Source organism: Protopterus annectens, chromosome 5.part0 (assembly GCF_019279795.1).
Source record: "Protopterus annectens isolate FY-2018-M chromosome 5.part0, PAN1.0, whole genome shotgun sequence".
Classification (NCBI taxonomy): Eukaryota; Metazoa; Chordata; order Ceratodontiformes; family Protopteridae; genus Protopterus; species Protopterus annectens.
The window spans coordinates 277,427,401-277,448,058 of record NC_056735.1 but is presented as its reverse complement, the minus strand read 5'-3'; the positions used below and the strand labels follow the sequence as shown (position 1 = coordinate 277,448,058).

The following is a 20,658-nucleotide window of genomic DNA, read 5'->3' as shown; positions in this document are numbered from 1 at the left end:
GTCACCAGACTCAGCAATGAACTCAGGGGACTAATCTAAGTCCACTATGGCCAACTTCAAGGCAAAAGTAGCCTCCCAGGCTAAGCTGCTAATGATAATCCTTAGGCATTTTTCAGTTATGCACGCAACCTTAAAGGGAACACCCAACAGCGCACTGAACTAATAGTAAATGGAACTTCCTATACCGATCCAGAAGATACAGCAAATTTGCTGGCCTATAAATTTAGCTCCACTTTCATCCCCTATCACACCAAGTTCTACACCAGGAAATGCCCTCTACCATTTCTCCCCTATCACCAAAGAAGAGGTCTTCACTGCGCTCTGCAGAGCTAAAACCACAGCATCAACAGATCCTGATAATATCCCAGGATGCCTCCTAAATTGCTTAAAACATGATCTGTCAGTCCTGCTTGAATATCTATTCAACAACAGCCTCCAGACAAGCTTTGCCTCTAGGGAAAGAAGGACTGCAACTGTCATCCCTCTACATAAAGATGGACCATTAACAGACCCAGAACTACAGACCAATAAGTTTGACTAATCATATATGCAAAGCCATGGAAAGAATTATTGTGGACGTTATATACAAAGACATAGGAAATGTTCAAACACTGGACCCATCTTAGTTCGGTTTCATCAAGTGTAGGTCATGCCTAAGCTTGGTAGACTTCTTACAGAAGGTCACTAGAGCCATGGACAAGGTCAAAATGGCATACACTGCCTACCTTGACCTGGCAAAGGCATATGACACAATACCTCACTCACAAACTCGCAAATGTAGGCATAAATCCCTGTCACCTGATGAACAGCCAAATGTCTCACAGACAGGACACATGAAGTTAGGGTGGGAGAACCCACTTCCGCAAAGAGGTCTGTTAGTGTTGTCCCACCTGCATCAGTACTGGGATCTCTCCTGTTTGGAATATATATTTCTGAAGACAAGACAAGACAAATGTAAAGAACTTTGGCTGACCAAATTTGCTGATGAAAGCAAGCTGGGTGCAATCACTGAATCCCCTAAAGATGCTGATATAATCAGTGAACCACCCAAAGATTTTGACATTCTCCAGGAGGGTCTAACACAGACTAACTACTGCTGCCAGAACCACAGCCTAAAACCCAATGCAAAAAATGCATAATTACACCCTTTGGGAACACGGCCACAAATTACAACGTTGATAACACTCCCCTAAGCGTAGACCCAGTGGTAAAGGATTTGGTAACTCAGGATGAAGTAGCCTGAACTTTGATCACCATGTGTCCATGGTGGTGAGTAAAATAGTTCTACTTGGTGCAACTGTAAGGGCATGACATCCAGATCTAAGAAGATCATACTGCCACTATATTCAGCCCTCATTAGACCAATAATAGAGTACAATATACCCTTCGGCAAGTAACTGACTAGGCATTTGCAACAGCTGGAGCAGCCACAGCGGTTCCTTGCTAAAAGAATACAGGATATAAATAATATAGTGTATGCCAACCACCTCAAAGTCCTGCCCCTGTACTCAAGTCTACTACAGACTACTGAGGAGTGATCTATGCACATCTACAAGGCATTCTCTGACCCAGTCCTGATGAATCTGCTACATGTTTGAAAAACAAACAGCACTAGGATTACATGATCTGAAGATCTAACCCTCGTCTGTGACATAAACAAAACATGTTCGAGGAACAGGTATGTGTCTCAGAAATTACCCCTTTTCTAGAACAGACTCTCCATTCATGTGAAACAGAGCTCTTCCCTACACCTTGGCTTGTCACCTGTGGCCCTCATGGACAGGGACAGTCTGTAGATGCTCTAAGGCACAGGGATACACTACAGCTGTTCAAGCCCATGGACATTGATAATTGTGAATATTGTGCATGAATAGCTAGGCTTAAAAAGGCTCTAGGGCCATTAGCCTAGTACCCTTCTATGGTCCTTTTTTTTTTTAAATAGGGAGAGCAAGTCTTACTGCACCCTTGCTTATTTTAACTCACACTTGATGAAAAGTAGGCACCTGCTGTTACTAATCTGTACAGCTGTCAGCTGCATGTGTAAGCAGGAGATGGACAGCTGACAGCCTGGAAAGCCACTGTTTTATTTACAATGTAATGCCATCATACTGCACTGAAAGCAGAGGGCAAGAGACCATATTCTTCACAAAGGATCTTCAGTGAAAACATTTCTCCAGTGGCTGACCTATGCTTGGCAAGCAAGAATGTTCTGACAATTCTGTTTATTTTCTCCTAGCTTGTAAAAAAAAAAAAGAAAGCAGTTTACATTGTAGAATGATGGTCTGTTCCATCAACCCAGTTTTCAGGCCAGGTAACAAATCTCACACAGTATCATGGTGATACTTCTTGTGTACTTTACTCAGAATTTGTCATGTATGTATGTCTGACATTAGAGCACCCATTATAACTGTGTGTGTGTGTGTGTGTGTGTTTAAGCCAACAAAATATATAGCAACATGAAAAAATGGCATGAACCAATTGAAAACAAAATCAGCCCAGCTCACTCTGTGATCAAGAAGGCAGTTTTTCTATAGTTATTACAACAAGCAGGTCAAACTATGTCTTTCCGTAAAAGAATTCCTTGAATGAAGCTCATGCCTTTGTTGTAAATCCTGTCCTGTACCTGCAGTCTGCATGTTTACCACCTACATTATCCACTCATAGGTCAAAGGGAGCCAGAGTCTTTCCTGTCACTTAATGAGCACAAGGCAGGGAAACTAATTCTGGACAAGATGTCAGTAAAGTATTGCGTGTGCACTTATGCACGCATGCTCACACACACACACACACACACACACACACACACACACACACACACACACACACACACACACACACACACACACAGGAAATCTGGAGGACTGCCAATTCATTAAGTCTTTAAGATGTCAGAGAAAACCATAAAGCACCCAGTATAATCCAATACAAATGACGGAGACATGCAGACACCACACAAAATATATTACAGCCAAGAACTAAAGTGGAAAACCAAGCACCGAGAAGCAGCAGTGCTGACCACTTGTCTACTACTGTGTTGTCCTGGTGTATTCTTTATGTTTTTTTTTTCTCATTTGGTCTGAAATGCAACAAAAGTGACTACCACTACATTGAAACATTAGCATGTTTACACAACAGCTTATTAAAACCATCCCTCTCATGTAAATAGAGGTCTACTTCTGATTTTTACATATTTCAAGCCCCTCTCAGTTTGTAATAAATCAGAGAAGAAAAGAATTTAAAACAGATGCATCTAAAGCTATCTGCCTACCTCTTGCTTATTCACCTTCATGACTGTTGATTGGATCTTATTCTTTCTAGCCTGTCTCTCCTAAACTGACTTCCTTTATTTCCATTTTTTTCTGAAGACTGCATTATGTCAGAGCTCTAATCATGGTATGAGATGCCCAGACTCTGACAAAAGTTAAAAAACAAGTTTCAAACTTAGTAAAAGAGTAACATTTACTAAAGCCCAGTAAATAACTTTTGCTGCATTACATACTATTAATGAAATGGAGTAAAAGTGTCTTACCTGAAGGCAGCAATGACTTAGGTTACAACTTCAAACAGATATTCTTAGCCTAATCTGATCAGACACTCACACTGAAGTTCACATTAACTTCCCTTTGCAATGCAAATGCACTAACCAGACAGTGAATATGCATTGCAAAGGTAGGTTCACTAACCAATCCGTAAATGCCAATTAATGTATGTACAGCACATCATACAGCAGGACTTGATCACAGCAGCCCTGTTACTGGATCCATGCCATTTTTGAGGAAGGCACTGAAAAGCTCTACTCACCAGCTGTTGTCATAGCAATGTGTTGACTATGCATGTGCAAGTCGACCCAAACATAGTACCTCACACACTGACTTGCATTTGTACACAAGTTAAATCAAAAAGCGCATATTTAGCCTTCTTCACTTCATATTCTATAGCACATAATTCACAAAAGTTTGCCAATAAACTTCATTATTCTGTCTAAATGTATCCTACAAAAATGCAAACCTGCTGAGTGTAGAAGTTCACCCGAGGGACTGCTCCCTGTCCACATCAATTTTTGATCTCATTGTGGTACTTACTGCAGTCTACAATTTGAATTCATCAGTCTCCACATGAATGTTGTGTGACTGTTAATAAATCACTTAATCAGATACTGCTTCTGGACGGAATTTGAAAAGGGTCCATGAATAATGGCTCTCTATCACATTTAACACACACAGATAAATAATATATACATAAAACTGGACTAACTCCATTACCTCTGACAATATAATGCTGGTACTTTGCATTTCTCTTTGAAATGCTGGCTGGTCATTCAAATTTCTAGTTCAAACTCTTAAACATTTTGCCATCTATCACAGTTTTCTATTTATTTATACACTACCCATTTACAATTTGATGCTACAGTATGTACATAATACACCAGAGTTTGCTTCTCTTCAGTGCAGCACATCTTCATCATAAGCCTGTTTGCTTTCCTTCAGTGCAGTATATCTTCACCATACGCTCTTATTCGCTTCTCTTCAGTGCAGTATATCTTCATCATATATCTGCATTCACTTCTATTCAGTGCACTGTATCTTCATACACCAGCATTCACTTCTCTTCAGTGCAGCATATCTTCATTATATGCCTGCATTCGTTTCTCTTCAGTGCAGCATATCTTCACCATATACCTGAGCTTGGTTCTCTTCAGTGCAGCATATCTTCTTCATACGCCTGTGTTCACTTCTTTTCAGTGCAACATGTCTTCATCTATCCATTCATCCACAATCCCCTTTTCCTATTTTTGCACCTGGGGTCAGGATGTCACTTCAACAGTAACAATCATCTGGAGCCAGGGTTTACACCACCAGGTGGCTAGCCCAGACGCGGTTATTCTTCTGCAATGCACACTCACACCTACTGCCAGTTTAGAGTGTCCAATCCACCTCCTATATGTTTTTGGAATGTGGGAGGAAACCAGAGCATGGGGAAAAAACCCACGCTAACACAGAGAGGACATGCAGACTCCACACAGAAGGCACTCCAGCCAGGAATCAAACCAAGGAACCTCTTGCTGTGAGGTGACAGCACACTATCCACAGGAACACTGTGCTGCTCCATCATTCACTTCTCTTCAGTGAAGCCTATCTTTTCATTACTCAACAGTCTTTTTTTCTTAATCCATGTCTCCCAATCACATCATTGTATCACCTCAATGTCTCCTCACTGACATGGCATCCAGAACTTAATGAAACATTTGGGATGAAGCCTCACCATTGCTTTGTATAACAAAAGACTGGCATCTGCATCCCTGGAATACATTCTTCTGGCATTTACCAATGTCATTCTAAATGGTACAGCATGGTGCGACTATAACCAAATCTTTTTCTTCCCATGTGCACCCTAGGACTATTTCTAATATCGCACAATCATTCTTTGATTTCCAAAAGTGCATAATCCCACACTTTTTGTACAGAATTGCATCTGCTATCTATAAGACCACCACTTCAGCTCTACTGTGTCATGTTGGAGGTGGACTACGCCATCTTTAATCACTACTCTTGCCTTCCTGTCATCAGCAAACAGGCTGAACTCATCTTTTAGTGCATCTGTGAAACAAATATTTTGAAAACTGGTCCCACACGATATCCCACAAGTCAAAGGATTTTCAAGTGTCACTTGTTCCGTAAGCTAAATTACCTATCCATTTCACCAGACTGGGTCCTATTTCCATGACTTTTAGTTTTCCACCATTGATGCATACTGACAAAATGTTCTGCTAATGTAAAATACACCCTCCCAGTTTATCTTTGTCACTTTTGGCAGCAACCAAGCTATACATTAGGATCACACTTATTTTATCAAAACATTTGTTGTCTAATCCCATGCTGTCACCAAAGTGCTAGCCAATCAGATTCAGGAACTCAATGGGCCTGCCCCACATAATTTTCTCCTTAAATCCTCCTGAGATGGACATATAGCTGTAATTATCCAACAGTTCATTCCTGGGCCCTTTGGCAAAAGGCTGACTGTGCCACACTCTACCATCGTTTATTTCCCTAGTAGGTTTTATCATTATTTATTTTAACTCTACTGCCAATCATGAGCAGACAGGTGATCCACTGTGGCGACTCCTGACCAGGAAAAGCCAGAAGAAGAAGATCTCATTCCTAGCCACACCAACAGGCTCATCTTTTTGCATTTTGATCTTGTTCTTCTACACATACGTCTTCCGCAATACATAAATACAAAGTTCCTGTAATTTCACTAGTTACTTTAGCCCTACATATTCCTTCTCATTATGCTTCCAAGAAGGCCGCAGTCTTCCCACCTTTAGTATTCCCACCTTTAGTAGTGCACTTGCATTTAAGTTATATTAGTCACATACAAAAGGCAAAATATTCGTAGCAAGAATGCTTATTTAAGAAATAAGTACTACTGTCATTTTTGGCCCACGTTTTGTGCAGTACTGGATACCTGGATGTCAAAAACATAGTTAACATGAAGTCTGTTTAACATAAACTACTGGACGTTTGTTCAGAAATATTTATTTATTCACTACAATCTACAACACACAAAGAGCATTTTACTTCTATACTTAAGAAAATAAGTAATAATAATACAGTACAGTTGGTCATTTATTTACACTGGTGTAGAATTTTAGCTCATAAAAAGCCTAGGTAAACCATTCTATTTAAAAAACACAAGAAACAATGAGCATCATTATATTCTCACATCTACATTATGCATTAACCATAGTGTAAAATTAGCTGTCATCTGCAGCTGCTTAGTAAGCATGATGGTGAGGAAAACTACAAAAATCCATTAAGGGTTATATTAAAAATTAACTATGCAATTTAGTTTAAACTACTTTCCTACATAAATGAAGTGCATGACAGAGATCTTGCTGAGTAAATGAATATTTTTAATAAGAACTACTCAACCTCTGATCCACTATAGCTGCTGTAGTTATCTGTATCTTAGCTTAACTGGCATAGGTAGAAATACTATGTAACCCGCCTCCTTCAGAATCTTAGAAGTTGGACTGTTTTGACATGTTACTATGGGAGTTATGCTCATCTATAATTAAGCAACAAATAATTTTACATTTCACACAGCGTCCATAGATGTAAACATGAATCTTAGTGTAAAAAAAATGACTGCAGTACCTGGAAGATGGTTGCTGATCTGTTTTTTTTTTCCCTCAAACACCTTTATTGAATTCTCACTTGTGACATAGGCAAATGTACATTCATATAAAAGTAATCAAACTATATTAACATAACATTATGCTTTACATATATTGCTATATATCATATAACATAAGCAATATTACATAAATTATTCAAGTCCTGCCTTTCTTTTAAACAAGACACATCTTAATTAAACCACCACTTACTACATTGGCAATCATACATTTATATAAATGAAAACAAAAATACTGACACAATCCTAGTTGCAAGCATTTTCCATCACAAATCATACTAACACACTCCATACACATCACTTATAATCTACCCAATCTTTCTCACTCAAACAGCACATAGCTCATTTAAGTCCTGCCACTTTTTAGACCTCATTCCTTCCTTGTATGTATTGTTACCACAATTTCCATTTTTCCTATGTAATTTGCTCCTACCCTTTTCTAAAGATCCCACTTTTTGTTGTTTTATCTCTGTTACTACATTCACTGCTTCCAGTACAGTTGGTTTAGATTTTGATTTCCATTTTTTAATAATTACTTTTTTGGCAGCCACCATTATTAGACACAGCAAGGCCTTACCATGTCTAGGCAATTCCGATTCTGTATCACAGCTCAGAAAGATCATCTCCGTCGTCAGACCAATCTGCCCATCCAGCATCTGCGACTGTGCATCCCTCAGGGAATCCCTAAAGTCTGCCAACTCACCACACTCCCAGAAATTATGTTCCTTATCATCTCTTTCTTCCCCTTCATACCTCCAACATTTGCTGTCTGCCTGAGGAAAAATTCTCTGGAGTCAACTTGGGGTATAAAAATATCTATGTAAACATTTCCAGGTAAAAATCCTAAATCTTCTAGACTTTGTTGCATATAAGGGAGACATACATATATCCTCTCATTGTTTCTTTGTGAAATGCTTAGCCAATCTCTCTTCCCAATCCTTTTTAGCCTCCTCTGATTCTTATAGTTATCATGCAATATTTTACATGCTCTAATAATTAGTCCTTTTTAATGGCAGCTTCTGTTCTAGACTATTAAAAACTCTACCGTGCTAGTGTTTCACTTAGAACTCCCTATTTCTTTCTCTTTGCCCATACTCTGATATCAATCCCTGATAGTGAAGGTAATCTCTAACCTGAAGTCCAAATAAATTCTTGGCGTCTTCCCGTTCTATCACCTTTCCCTCTCTAGTAATTTGCTCCCAATACCTTAGTTCCTTTGCCACTTTTCTCCAATAAATTTCAGTCCCCTCTCGTCTACTGTCTGTATCCCTAATTGCAGTCATTCCTATTGGCAGAAGCTCCTTTTTCCATTCCCATGTTGGTTTAATTCTTAGAATACTTTCTGCTACTTTATGGATATAATATTCTGCATGACTATTGTTATTCTCCTTGAAGGCCTGCATTCAAAATCCCAGTCTCTCCATGTTTCTAGAGCTTCCCCCTCTTCCATCATCATCCCCTTCCACTCTGAATTATAGTTTTCTGCTTGTGCTATGTATAGGAGCCTTAACTGTGTAGCTCTGAAATACCCCTTCAAATTGGGTAAACCCAATCCACCCTGTTCTACTGGAAGAATCAGCTTATCCCACTTGACTCTTGCAGTCTACCCCCACCCAGAAAAAGTTTTTCAGCTCTTTATTAACTGCTACCCACAACTTCACCTTTGCTTGATAAAAATATGCCTGACTTGTGTATATGACTAAAGGGACTAAATCATTTTAACTGCTTATATCTTACTATCCATATCCATATAACAAAGCTTCCATTTTCTGTTTTTGTATTATCTTTTGTTTAGTCTCTTCCCACTTATCCTAAGCTCCAACACTAGAATCATTTATAATCCATACTCCTAAATACGTCATTTTATCATGTCCCCATAAATATGGGTATTCCTGAAACAGTTCATGTGTGTGTACGTAATTTACCACTATTGCCTTTGTTTTAGCTTCATTAATTGTGTATCTGAAACGATCTGCAACTGTCTCAAAATGTTCCACAGCATTGTAATGCCTTTTTCTGGTTTTGTCAGGTATAAAATAATAATATCTGCAAATAAAGCTAGCTTTTCTTGACTACCATACCAATTATATCCTTGAACTTCTGAGTCCCTTATTTTCTTTGCCAATGGTTCTAAATATAATGCAAATACTAAAGGGGAAAGAGGACACCCCTGCCTGGTTCCTCTGCGTAAACAGAAATTATCAGAGAGGACCCTACACACTTTAATTTTCCCCTCTGATTCCTCATATATCATCCTAATCAGCCTTATAATTTGCTCAGGAAATGCAAATGCGTCCATTGCCCTGCTCATAAAGTCCCAGCATACTCTGTCAAATCCTTTCTCCGCATCAGAACCAACCAACAGCAGTGGTATTTTCTTACATTCTTCCTCCCTCTGGATCATCATTGTTCTGTTAATGTAATCAAATGTTTGCCTCCCCTCCACAAAACCACATTGATCCACATCTATCAGTTTTGGCATTACCTTTGACATTCCTTTAGCTATTATAGACAATAACACTTTATAATCATGGTTTAGTACTGAAATGGACCTGTAAGAAGCTGAATCTGATGTCTCTTTACCCTCTTTGGGTATTACAGCTACCACTGCTTTCTTTCAGGACGGTGGTACTTCTCTTAAGATAGCGTTAAACAAAACTTTCCAGATCTTTATCAGTTTTTTTTCCTCCTACCTTCCAAACTATGACATGAATGCTATATATTCCTGGGGACTTTCCTGTAGATTGGTTATACATCACAATTTTTATTTCATCTCCTCCTATCCTAACCATTAGTAAATTGAGCCTCATCTACCTCTAAACTCGGTATATTTAATTCTTCCATAAGCATTTTAATTTGTATCTTTCCTTGATTTTCACATTTCTCTGTTTTATAGAGACTCTCATAGAATTTCCAGAATATTTCTAATACCTCTACAGGATCTCTTGTTACCTTCCTTGTTACAGGCTCCCTAAGTCTGGTGAAAGCCCATTCTACTTTCTGTTGTCCGAGTCCTTGTGCTAAAAGTTTTTGTGCTCTAGTGTTATCAAAAAACTGTTGCTTAACAGCAATCTTTCTAGGCTAGTACACATTATCGAGGCAATCTCTTATTTTCTGCCTAGCATTCTGCATTTGATCCTCTTCTTGCTCTGTGAGATTCCCCCATTCTGCAATACTTCAACATGTGTCAGTCCCTCTAAATAACTCTTGTTACTTCTTAACCATTTCTCCCTTTCTTTTATTTCCACCCTATTTTTAAACTTCACCTTAATTTTATCCCACTCTCTAGCTACATTTTTAGAAGAAATTTCTATCTTCTCTAACAGCTCCTGAATAATCTCTACTACCTATTCATTAAATTCCTCCCTTTTCAACAAATAGGTGGGAAAGAGCCAATGTCTCATTTTTTATTTCATTAACCTGTGCTTTTATTTTAGCTATTACTGGAGCATGATCTGACATAGTTATTGGGTGAGTATCAAGACCTTCAACTAAATACACATGTTCCTGTGAAATGTATATTCTATCTAGCCTAGCCCAGTTTTTTTATCTTGGGGAATAATATGTAAATTCACTCCAAACTCCTATTACTGAATTCATATCTTCCAAGCCAAATATTTTCATAAATTTCTTCAAAAATCTACCATCCTTTGTTATATTTTCCCCTTCTGGGCCCCCCAGACACATTTTTACTGCTGCAAATCAAACTCCAGTTTCCACCTATAAGTAACATTCCTTGTTAAAAACTGATTGTTTCTCCCAGAATTTTCTTAAGATCCATTATAGCAGTTTTAGGTGGAATAGAAATACATGCCAGTGTAATCCTCCTCCCTTGTCAGAAGCCCCTTAGGACTACAAATCTGCCATTATGTTTTTTTTTATTTTCTAACACTATTGAAGGTCCTCTTGCAATTAATATAAGTACTCCTCTTTTCCTTTGTCCCAGATATTCCACTTACCATCCTGAAAACCTTTCTTTATCAAATTCATAAGTTCAGTTCTAAGTGTGTCTCCTGTAACATAGCTATTTGCACTCTACATTTTTAAATATAGTTCACTACTCTTTCTTGTTTGCATTTATTTGTGAGGCCATTTACATTTAAAGACATTAAAGAAAGCATCATTCTATTAAAAAGTTATTATTCTCACCTTTTATGTTAAATGTCTTGTGGCAGTTTTTGTGTTACATGCATACACTGTTTGGCAGGTTGAACTTTTATACAGTTGTTTCTTCTCATATCCATTTGAGCCTATGTCACATCTTATAAAACCTATTAACTTAATACTAACACACAAAACTATGTACACTTTCAAGTATTGAAGTTTCACTCTCCTCTCCTAATAGGAACAAAAGTCCCAAACTGACAGCCACACTCAGAGACTTGAGTTAACCTAAAAGAAAGGTTATCCATGCTAAGATGCATGGTGCATCCTGTGCTTCTACTAAGTGTTGACTGGTTTTGCCTTATCTTTACAGCTCTCCCAGCTGGGAAAACCCTATGAATGTTTTCAGAGAACATTAACTACTTTGGGAAAGCACTTGAATGCTTTCAGAGAACATTATCTACCTTGAGAAAACCTCTGAATGCGTTCAGAGAACATTCTCTCTTAGCCAATTTCTCTTTTCTTTTTTCCCCAGCCAATCACGCTCCACCAGAGTGTAGCCATTTTCTCTTTATCAGATTGTCTCCATGGAGACATGAGAACCAGCTGCCGAATTGCTACTGAGCATATACATACTTGCTAGAAAAAAAGCCTCATAATACTCAATGTTTTTATTCACTTACTTGCTCTCTCTATGTTACTAAATCAATCTAACATCTTTAATCTAGCAATTACCCCATGCAAGAATGAGAAAAAGCACATTCATTTTTATTTTATCAAGCTTTTTAACCAGGCTTTTTACACTGCAGTGCCTACATTTCTTAAAACTGAACAAGAAACAGAGAAGGGAGAAAGAAAAGAAAAACAACAGCACATTTTTACAATCTCCATTACACTTACAAATATCTGAAAAAACTTTAGTTCATAGCATGTAAAGAAAACCACATGCCACAAAATTGGCAATATTTAAGAAAAAAATCTTTACTTAGTTACCTTTCTCACTCCTCCTCCCCTCCCCAAAGCATTTTCCAAACATTAATGACATGAAGTAGGGGATATACTTTAGAGTCCCCCACTACAAATTCTGAAAAAGTCCAATAGTTCCATATTTTCTTGTTCTGTCATATTTCACAAATATAACTATTGCACTGTAATCCCATATTAAGTTACTGGTTTTATTACTGTTCATCTTCGAAATCATGTCTCTGCTTCATTTCCACCATACTCTTGATTCTTCTTGTCAGCTCTCATGCTCCTTTCCTTCTCCCCAACAATTTCTGCTGAACAGTTTGAAAAGGTATCACAGGTACAGTCCTTCTGTGGTTTTTATTACCAGAAGAACAAGAAGCAGAATATCCTTCTGTTTCACAGCTTACTTTTTGTTAGACAAACTTTCGTATTTCCTACTTAGCATATACTTCATCAAAAAATTAATTTTTCCCTCCAGGGAAGAATACCTTGAAGACAGCTGGATACAGCAGTTTGAATCTCACACCTACATCTTAGCATTCCCTGATTAGTGGAATAAATTTGCACCTCTTCTGTCTGGTGTACAATGAATAATCATTCTCCACAAACACTCTGCTGTCTCCCACTTTTAGTAGCTTGTCCTTCTGCCACATTTTTGTAAGAATCAACTCCTTCTGCTGGTAGGATTGTTTCTTTACTATAAAAGATCTAGGTTGCTTTCTTATAGCCAGGTTTGGAGCATACACACAATGTGCCTTTTCAACTAACAGCTCCTGCTGTGGAATACCAGTACAGTTGCTTATTTGTGTTTTCATAAAATTAATGTAGTCTGTTCCTTCCAGCTTCTCTGGTATAGCTGAAAATCTTAGGTGTTCCTTACATGCTCTGCCCTCTAATTCTATTATTTTTGAAACAGCTCTTCCTGAGCAGTCTCATATTCAGACAGCCTTTTCTTCATTTTGACCTCTGATTTTTGCAGCTTTATCATCTCATCTAAATATCTTTTAAATGTTTATTCCATTTTTCCAGACTTTTGTTTGTGTTGATATACTCTATCAGTGCTTTGTTTATTTTAACCAGGTCTGTATGCAGTTGTCTTATATCTTCCTATATGTTATTGGAAGTCACAAGGAAGGTTGCATTGCTTTTTACTGAACAGCTGCAGAACTTTCCCCAGTCAGTGTTTCCTCCTCACTTTTTTAGCTGATTTTTCCAGGTCTTCTGTATTTCTTTATTTCTGGCATCCAGGCAGTGCACTTACTAGCTAGTTATTGAAATTTACCCATAAACACAAGTCTACTGGCCTTCTCTGCTGAGTTTCTGTTTTCACACTGGGAGAGCTAGAAATAAGCTTACTCAATGTGCAGCCATCTTGGAAGTCCTCAGCTACTGTTCTGTTTTGTTTTCCCCTTCTTGCACAGTTAATTGCAATGATAGTTTTTCCTTGTACAGCAAAAATGCAGTACGAGGGGACAAGAAACCATAATAATTGACACAACCATAAGATTTAAATCATTTGCCGAACAACCTTAATCACCTAAGTAGGACATTTTAGAGAGCATATTGTGATGGAACTCATCAGAGTAAGTGATGCATAATTTAAAACAACAGATGCAAATACATCAAGTGTCCATTCTGTTTCTGCTTTTACAGTGATTATAACTGCTTTTCATGCTATGTGTAATATGATTAACAGCAGTCTTACTTTTTATTTGGCTCCCAAGTGCAATCAGGTTGTCGCTTCCATGTGGGGATGGTAAATCTGAACTAGTTATCACCACAGTGTCTGGTCCCATGGCATGTAAAATGTCCATCACCTGCCAGCAAGCAATCAAGGAGTAAGTTAGTCAAACAGAAATTATGACATTTGCTCATCCAGTCCAACACGGATTCTGACATTACATTATGATCAAAGTCATTAATTAATTTTAAACTTAACTTCACTGTGCCTATTTCATTTGCTACCATTTAAAATAAACGCATACTGTACTTCAAGTAAGCTAATATGAATGGAAACATTCTTTAGTGTAGCCCAACTGCACTGAGGGTGAAGAAAATTATGGCTTATCAACTGCAGCTCATTAGCAAGAAAACAGACCACGCAAGAAGAGAGTACAATCACATAAAATGCAGCTACAGATAACTTTATATAAACCAGATCTAGAGAGGCATACTCCGTGCTGATCACTACCAAAAAGTATGTGCACACCTTTCACTGCATGTGTACAACAAAGCTATGACGATACGTACAGAGAAGCTCCAAGTGGCTTTAAAACCCTTTCTCTATCTGATGTTAAAACAAGATAGTGAGGAGATGCAGTATGTTACAGGGATGCACACAAATTATACACCTTTTTCAAGGCTGATTTTACAAGTAATTAAAAGTGTGCCTTAACATTCTGTGGTAGACTTACGATACAATTCAACAAAAGCAAAGGACTCTGCTGCATTGTCACTAGTACATTATGCAAGAGGTACAAATCAGATAGAATTAACCAACACAGCCTCTGACTAGAGGATGGAAATTGAAGGTACAGCAGCAAAGTTTTTTCTAAAGAGGCAGAAATGTCTTCTACCAAAGCTCAGACATCTGAGGCTAATTCAAGTGCAAGTTAACAGCAAGAGGTGTGGCAAACTTAAAGGAAATGATATCTAAAAAAAATGACTCGAGTCCCAAGCATATTTTGTTGAGACAGCAGAATGGGATACGGTTATATTCTGCCTAGCAACAGATCAAGCAGTAGTTGGCGAAGTGATGGACAAAGAAGTATATAGGGCCAAAAGAGGCATACAATAGCTGCCCTTCTGACATCCAGCAGGTGGTTTCTACTGCTATAGCAGTAGCCTCTGCATTGGCATGAAATATGCTTCTCATTGACAAAAGTGAAAAAAGATGCCAAATGAGGAATATAAAGTAATGAAGTTTATTACCAGCTTTGTATTTATGAGTGTCAGTCACTAAACAGGTAGCACACACACCTTTGATGCTGAGAAGATCAGAAAGTTGTCGGCTCTATACCAGGTGCTTGGATTCATTTTCTGATATGGACTCTGTAGTACAGCACGAGGTGTGTTGTATTTCTAGCTTCTGTTCCTTCAGATAAGACATTCAACTGATGTCCCACTGACCTCAATGACACAGCAGGTGGATATAAAGGTTCCCAAGGTACTAACTGAAAAGCATAGGGGGGAATTCATAGGAATGTCAAATTCCCCTTATAAATATAAATGCTGTCTCATATCTCTACTGAAAATAGGTTATGCTGACAGGAACTAACCTGGTCAACAAAAGTAAATACATTAAGATTAAATAAGCAAAAAACATTTCTAACAGAGTCTTCTGTTATGCTCAGTGAAGTGGATATAATTCATACAGCGAATGAATCTTCTGGTCTGAATAAGAAACTCTGACTCCAAAAAAATGCTACATTTATTTCTGATTCACAGAAATGTTAAAGAAATATACAATGAGTTTCAAACCTGCAAATAAACAGTTTTTGAAACAATGTGATGCTGCATATTCAGCAGAAAATCTGCACAGCTCTGTATATTAACTCTATTTTATTTATTTTGGTTTTAAAATACCTTTGTCTCAACTGGCTAGTGACCTTCTAGCCCTGAAACACTTAGTGGCATTGTTAATCCCAGCTATTCGCCAGCACATGGGGGAGGTGAGACCTAAGGAGCTCACAGCTGTCATCCTCCACATCCTGCAGGGGTAGATTTTTTTTTTTTTGTGTATCCAGTCTTCTTTCTCGCCCTCTGCTGTATGTCAGGCACTCTCTAATTACCGCTACACTGAGACTATGCAGGTGTATGCTCTGACATACCATGGTTCCCTGGTAAGAGTGCTTGGGTACTCCTTACTTCAACATACCTCTGTTTCTTGATTAAAATGCTTGGGTACTCCTTGCTTTGACATACCACTGTTCCCTGGTTAGCATTTTTGGGCACCCCTAACATCGACATACTTCTGCTCCTGGTTAGCGTTTTTGGGTACTCCTTGCTTCAACAAACCTCTGTTACCTGGTTAGCATTCTTGGGTACTACGTGCTTCGACATACCTTGGTTCCCTGGTTAGAGTGCTTGGGTACTCCCTGCTTCAACATACCTCTGCTTCTGGGTTAGAATGCTTGGGTACTTCTTGTTTTGACATACCTCAGTTCCTTGGTTAGAGTGCTTGGGTACCCTTGTTTCAACATACCTCTGTTCCCTGGTTAGCGTTCTAGGGTACTCCTTGCTTTGACATACCTCTGTTCCCTAGTTAGCGTTCTTGGGTACTTCTTGTTTTGACATACCTCAGTTCTTTGGTTAGAGTGCTTGGGTACTCCTTGCTTTGACATATCTCTGTTTCCTGATTACAGTGCTTTGGTACTCCTTGCTTTGACATTCCTTGGTTTCCTGGTTAGAGTGCTTAGGTTCTCCTTGCTTCAACATATCTCTGTTTCTGGGTTAAAATGCTTGGGTACTTCTTGTTTTGAAAAACCTCAGTTCCTTGGTTAGACTGCCTGGGTACTCCTATACCTCTGTTTCCTGGTTAGAGCACTTGAGTACTTCATGCTTTGACATACCTCTGTTTCCTGCTTAGAGTAATTGGGTACTCCTTGCTTCAACATACTTCTGTTCCCTGGTTAGAGTGCTTGGGTACTCCTTGCTTTGACACATCTCCGTTTCCTGGTTAGTGCACTTGGGTACTCCTTGCTTCAACGTACCTCTGTTTCCTGGTTAGAATATTTGGGCACTCCTCTCAGATCCCTGATCAGACTGCACACCTGCCACTACACAATCTAAATCACCTTTCACTCCAGCATGGGTTATCCAGTGATATCTATTCAATCTATTACTCCCCAACTGTACATTCCAGAACTCATGGTGATTGGAGTACATGCAGAGCAAAAACCTCTTTGTCGGGGATCCAGTTGTATTTTACTGAACTGTTGATTGGAGAAACCTTAGTGCTTTAATAATGAAACCAGGTTTTAATTTTATTTTAATGTTTCATTTGCAAATATTTATTCTACAAGGGAAAAACATGGGAATACTGTCTAGATTTTTTCAGCTAGTAAGTGAACTGGACCACTTGGAGTTTTTTGTTTTTTTCAATCATGACCTAATGACAGAAGTAAAATAGAAAAAAATGCATTTCGCTGACAAAGTTATGACGAACAGCAGGCATTCTTTCTGCATACACAATTTGTGGATGAAGAAACCGCTACAAATGCAGCGAGTGATTTACTTATTTACTTTCTTGTTGATCAGAGCAGTACGCTGGTACAAATGGACCTTTTTTCATGTTCAGCCTGAGGTTACAAAAGTTAATACAAACAATTAGCAGGCAATAACCAGGAATAAGTGTAAACATCAATCAGAATTAACCAGCTTAATTTCTTGTGTGGTGAAGAAAAGCTTGCAGTATGCAATGTGGATGGACTGTGTGAGTGGAGGTTTTTGGCTAGTATTTGTTCCCAGTGCCTTACCTTCATACATCTGTTTAGCACCCGCTAGGGAGTTCCCCTCAGTCTCTACACTGGCCACCCTGTAAAGCCACAGTCTTCTTTGCAGTGATGATGGCCTTAAGTTTCTCAAATCTCTCCTCAGCAGTTGAAATGAAGCACTGTCACTTGTGATCAGAAGTATAGCTAGGGTGAGGTGAAGGGGGCACATGCCCTGAGCACAACTGGGAAATGCCGATCATTTAGTAGTGTAGCACCACCATTCGTTACCTATTAGCATTTTTGAATACTGGTACAAAAATGAAAGATGACGCAGCTTTTGTAGTTAGGAGACAGGACTGAAGAACGTCATCACTTTGTGTGTATGATAAAAGTTGTAGCAAACGGTTTGTAAAAGTAAAACACAAAGCTTTTTTTTTTTTTTGGCTCCTCGGTTTAGACTTGATCGGTACTGGATCTGGAAACCACCAGGTACTAGAGGAGTCAGACATGACTCTGTCTGTGACAGTTCCTTATGTCATGAGCATCCTGAGTAGTACCAGAAGTAACAGTGCAGATCCTAATTTGTCAGCTCAGTGACACAGGAACACTTACAAGTTTTATGTAATTTGGGCATCAAACCTAGGAACGTTCCTACATCATATGTTAGTAGTGAGATACGAACCAAACGAGTGGAAGAAAAGAGCAGGGAACTGCAGAGGCAGGGTATGCCTTCTTAGCCTGGCAAAAAATGCCATGAGTCAGATGGTAAGAAGCATGTATGCCCCCAAGCATGGCAGCTACAAAGAATTTATTGTTACACCAAACTCGAGAAATCAGATAAGGAAATCGCAATGTTTACTGAGGATGGATAACCATCAAAGTAAGTAAGTGTTCTGCATATTACAATATTACAATAAGTGAACTTAGCATATTTTCATCTACATGGCCAATGCAAGTTTTGGTCAAGGAAAGGTAGGAAAAATGAGAAGCATAATAATGGCTGTGTTCATTTGTTCTGCAAAATTGAAAGCCACCTTAAAAATGGAGGGGAGGGACTTCAACTTCATATTAACTGCTTGCAGCCAATGACCTAAAACATGAAGGCATACATTTTCTTCTTTTTCCCCAGCTTTATTAAATTTCCTTACAGACCGGATAACGGAAGAGTCAGTATGGCAAGGAGGGAGGAAAGAGGAAAAGAGATATCACAAGCAGTGTTAGCTAACACAAAAAAGTATTTTAAATTGAGAGAAATAAAGCAAGATAAACTCTGCTGTCGCATGAGTCATGCCATTTATCATGAGACTACTAAAGCAAATTAGAGCAGGGAGGGACAGAGTTCACATACTGTATGCGTGAATCTTGTAAAGACACTGGAAAGACTACAGGAGGTGCAAAGTGCAATACAGCTAAATCACTCAAAAAAGTTCCCAATGGGATTACTAGTCTGCAAACAGACACAATGCGATGTGTACTGGCAGGGGCAATATTTTCCAATTTCCTGGTAATTCTGTAATTTATACTGTCTGAGAGCTGGAAAAAAGGAAGTTACATACTTGCCATAATACGTACACACAGGAAGTTTCACCTCCATCACAGCCAGGACTTAAACTGGCAAGACTGTATACAATTCAGCTGTACAAAGCATTGCCAGTCTACATTAGCTACACCCCCTTTCTCATAATCCTAAACACCTAATGGCCCCAGTATCTTTGACAGCCTACAAAAAGGCAACCATAACCAAGAACACCCCAAACACAAGGGTAACATCAGGTTCAAGGTAGGGCTGGTTGCAGAGATAAAAATAGCATTACAGTAAGTAAACCTAAGTTGAGCATAAATGTCCATACATTGATGCAGCTATTCCCCTTGGCTAGTGTAATTAGGGAAAACAATGGAAGATGAACAGAATGTTACATTCCATGGCCACCGTAAACATAAAGGAGAGGTCAGTCCTTATGGGCACTCAACTCCTATAGAAGATAATGTACAAACATTGACAGAAAAGGTCTGGAACTCAGAAATCATTCTGTCTGAGGACAGAGCGACAATGAAGAGTATTCCATGAAAGATTTTTCAGGTCTTTAGAGGTGGCAGGCTTAAAAAGTACAAGTGTAAGCTTTCAAGGATGGAGTTGAGATCCCAAGAAGAAAATGATGACTTGACTGGGGACTGTAGGAGTAAAATGTCTTCAGAAGAGGCTTAACACTTTGTGAGAATCTAAGGAGGCAGAGTCAGCACATCGATGGAAAGTAGGAAAAAGATGTCTAATGAACTTTAACGGAAGAAAAGTTCAGACCAGAAGCAAAGATCCATGACAAATATTCCAATACAATAAGGACAGGCACAGCAAAAGAGCCTATCCCTCAGGCAGTAGACCAAAAGCAAGAAACATGCTCATTTGCTATGATAAGTCTTGTATGTGCTAGTTCTCTAGGCAGAAATAAGAATTTGGCCAACCCCCTCTTAATATGAAAGGTCCCTGACTACAACTGGATATAAAGAAATTGGTTAGATAACCAATGTAATGATGGTCTGGGTGAAATCTTAAGAACAGGTAACACAGGAGATCCTTGGAAGGTTTCACACAAAGAGGCCTGTCCAAGAGATGAAGCCAAAGCAGGAGAAAAACACATTTATCAAGACAGAAAGAGAAGCCATGAGGATACCATTGACACTGCAATTCTTGGCCTTCTCTAGTAACTTGGAAATAAAGGGAAATCCGGGAAAGACGTAAAGGAGTGCCAGTAACCACTTCTTGGTGAATGCTTTCTGTGGGCTATCCTACTGAGGGATAAAGAAGGAAAGTAGTTGCTGCTTTTATAGTTGGTTGGAAATGCAAAAAGTTTGCTGCAAGAGAAATTATTTCATACTACTGACTGACTGGATGGGAGACCACTCGTAAGGCATCAGGAGATAGCAGCTAAGCCAAGCCACTAGGGAGTTGGCTAATTCT

The 20,658-nt window shown here is 38.8% G+C and overlaps 1 protein-coding gene across 1 annotated transcript in view; it reads right to left on the bottom strand.

Moving 5' to 3' along the window:
- PDXK (pyridoxal kinase) overlaps positions 1-20,658 on the bottom strand; it is a 933,402-nt gene that overhangs the window by 152,978 nt on the left and 759,766 nt on the right. The window contains exon 8 of the mRNA XM_044072247.1: positions 13,973-14,084. Coding sequence (XP_043928182.1) covers positions 13,973-14,084 — 112 coding nt within the window. The remainder of the gene's footprint in view (positions 1-13,972; positions 14,085-20,658) is intronic.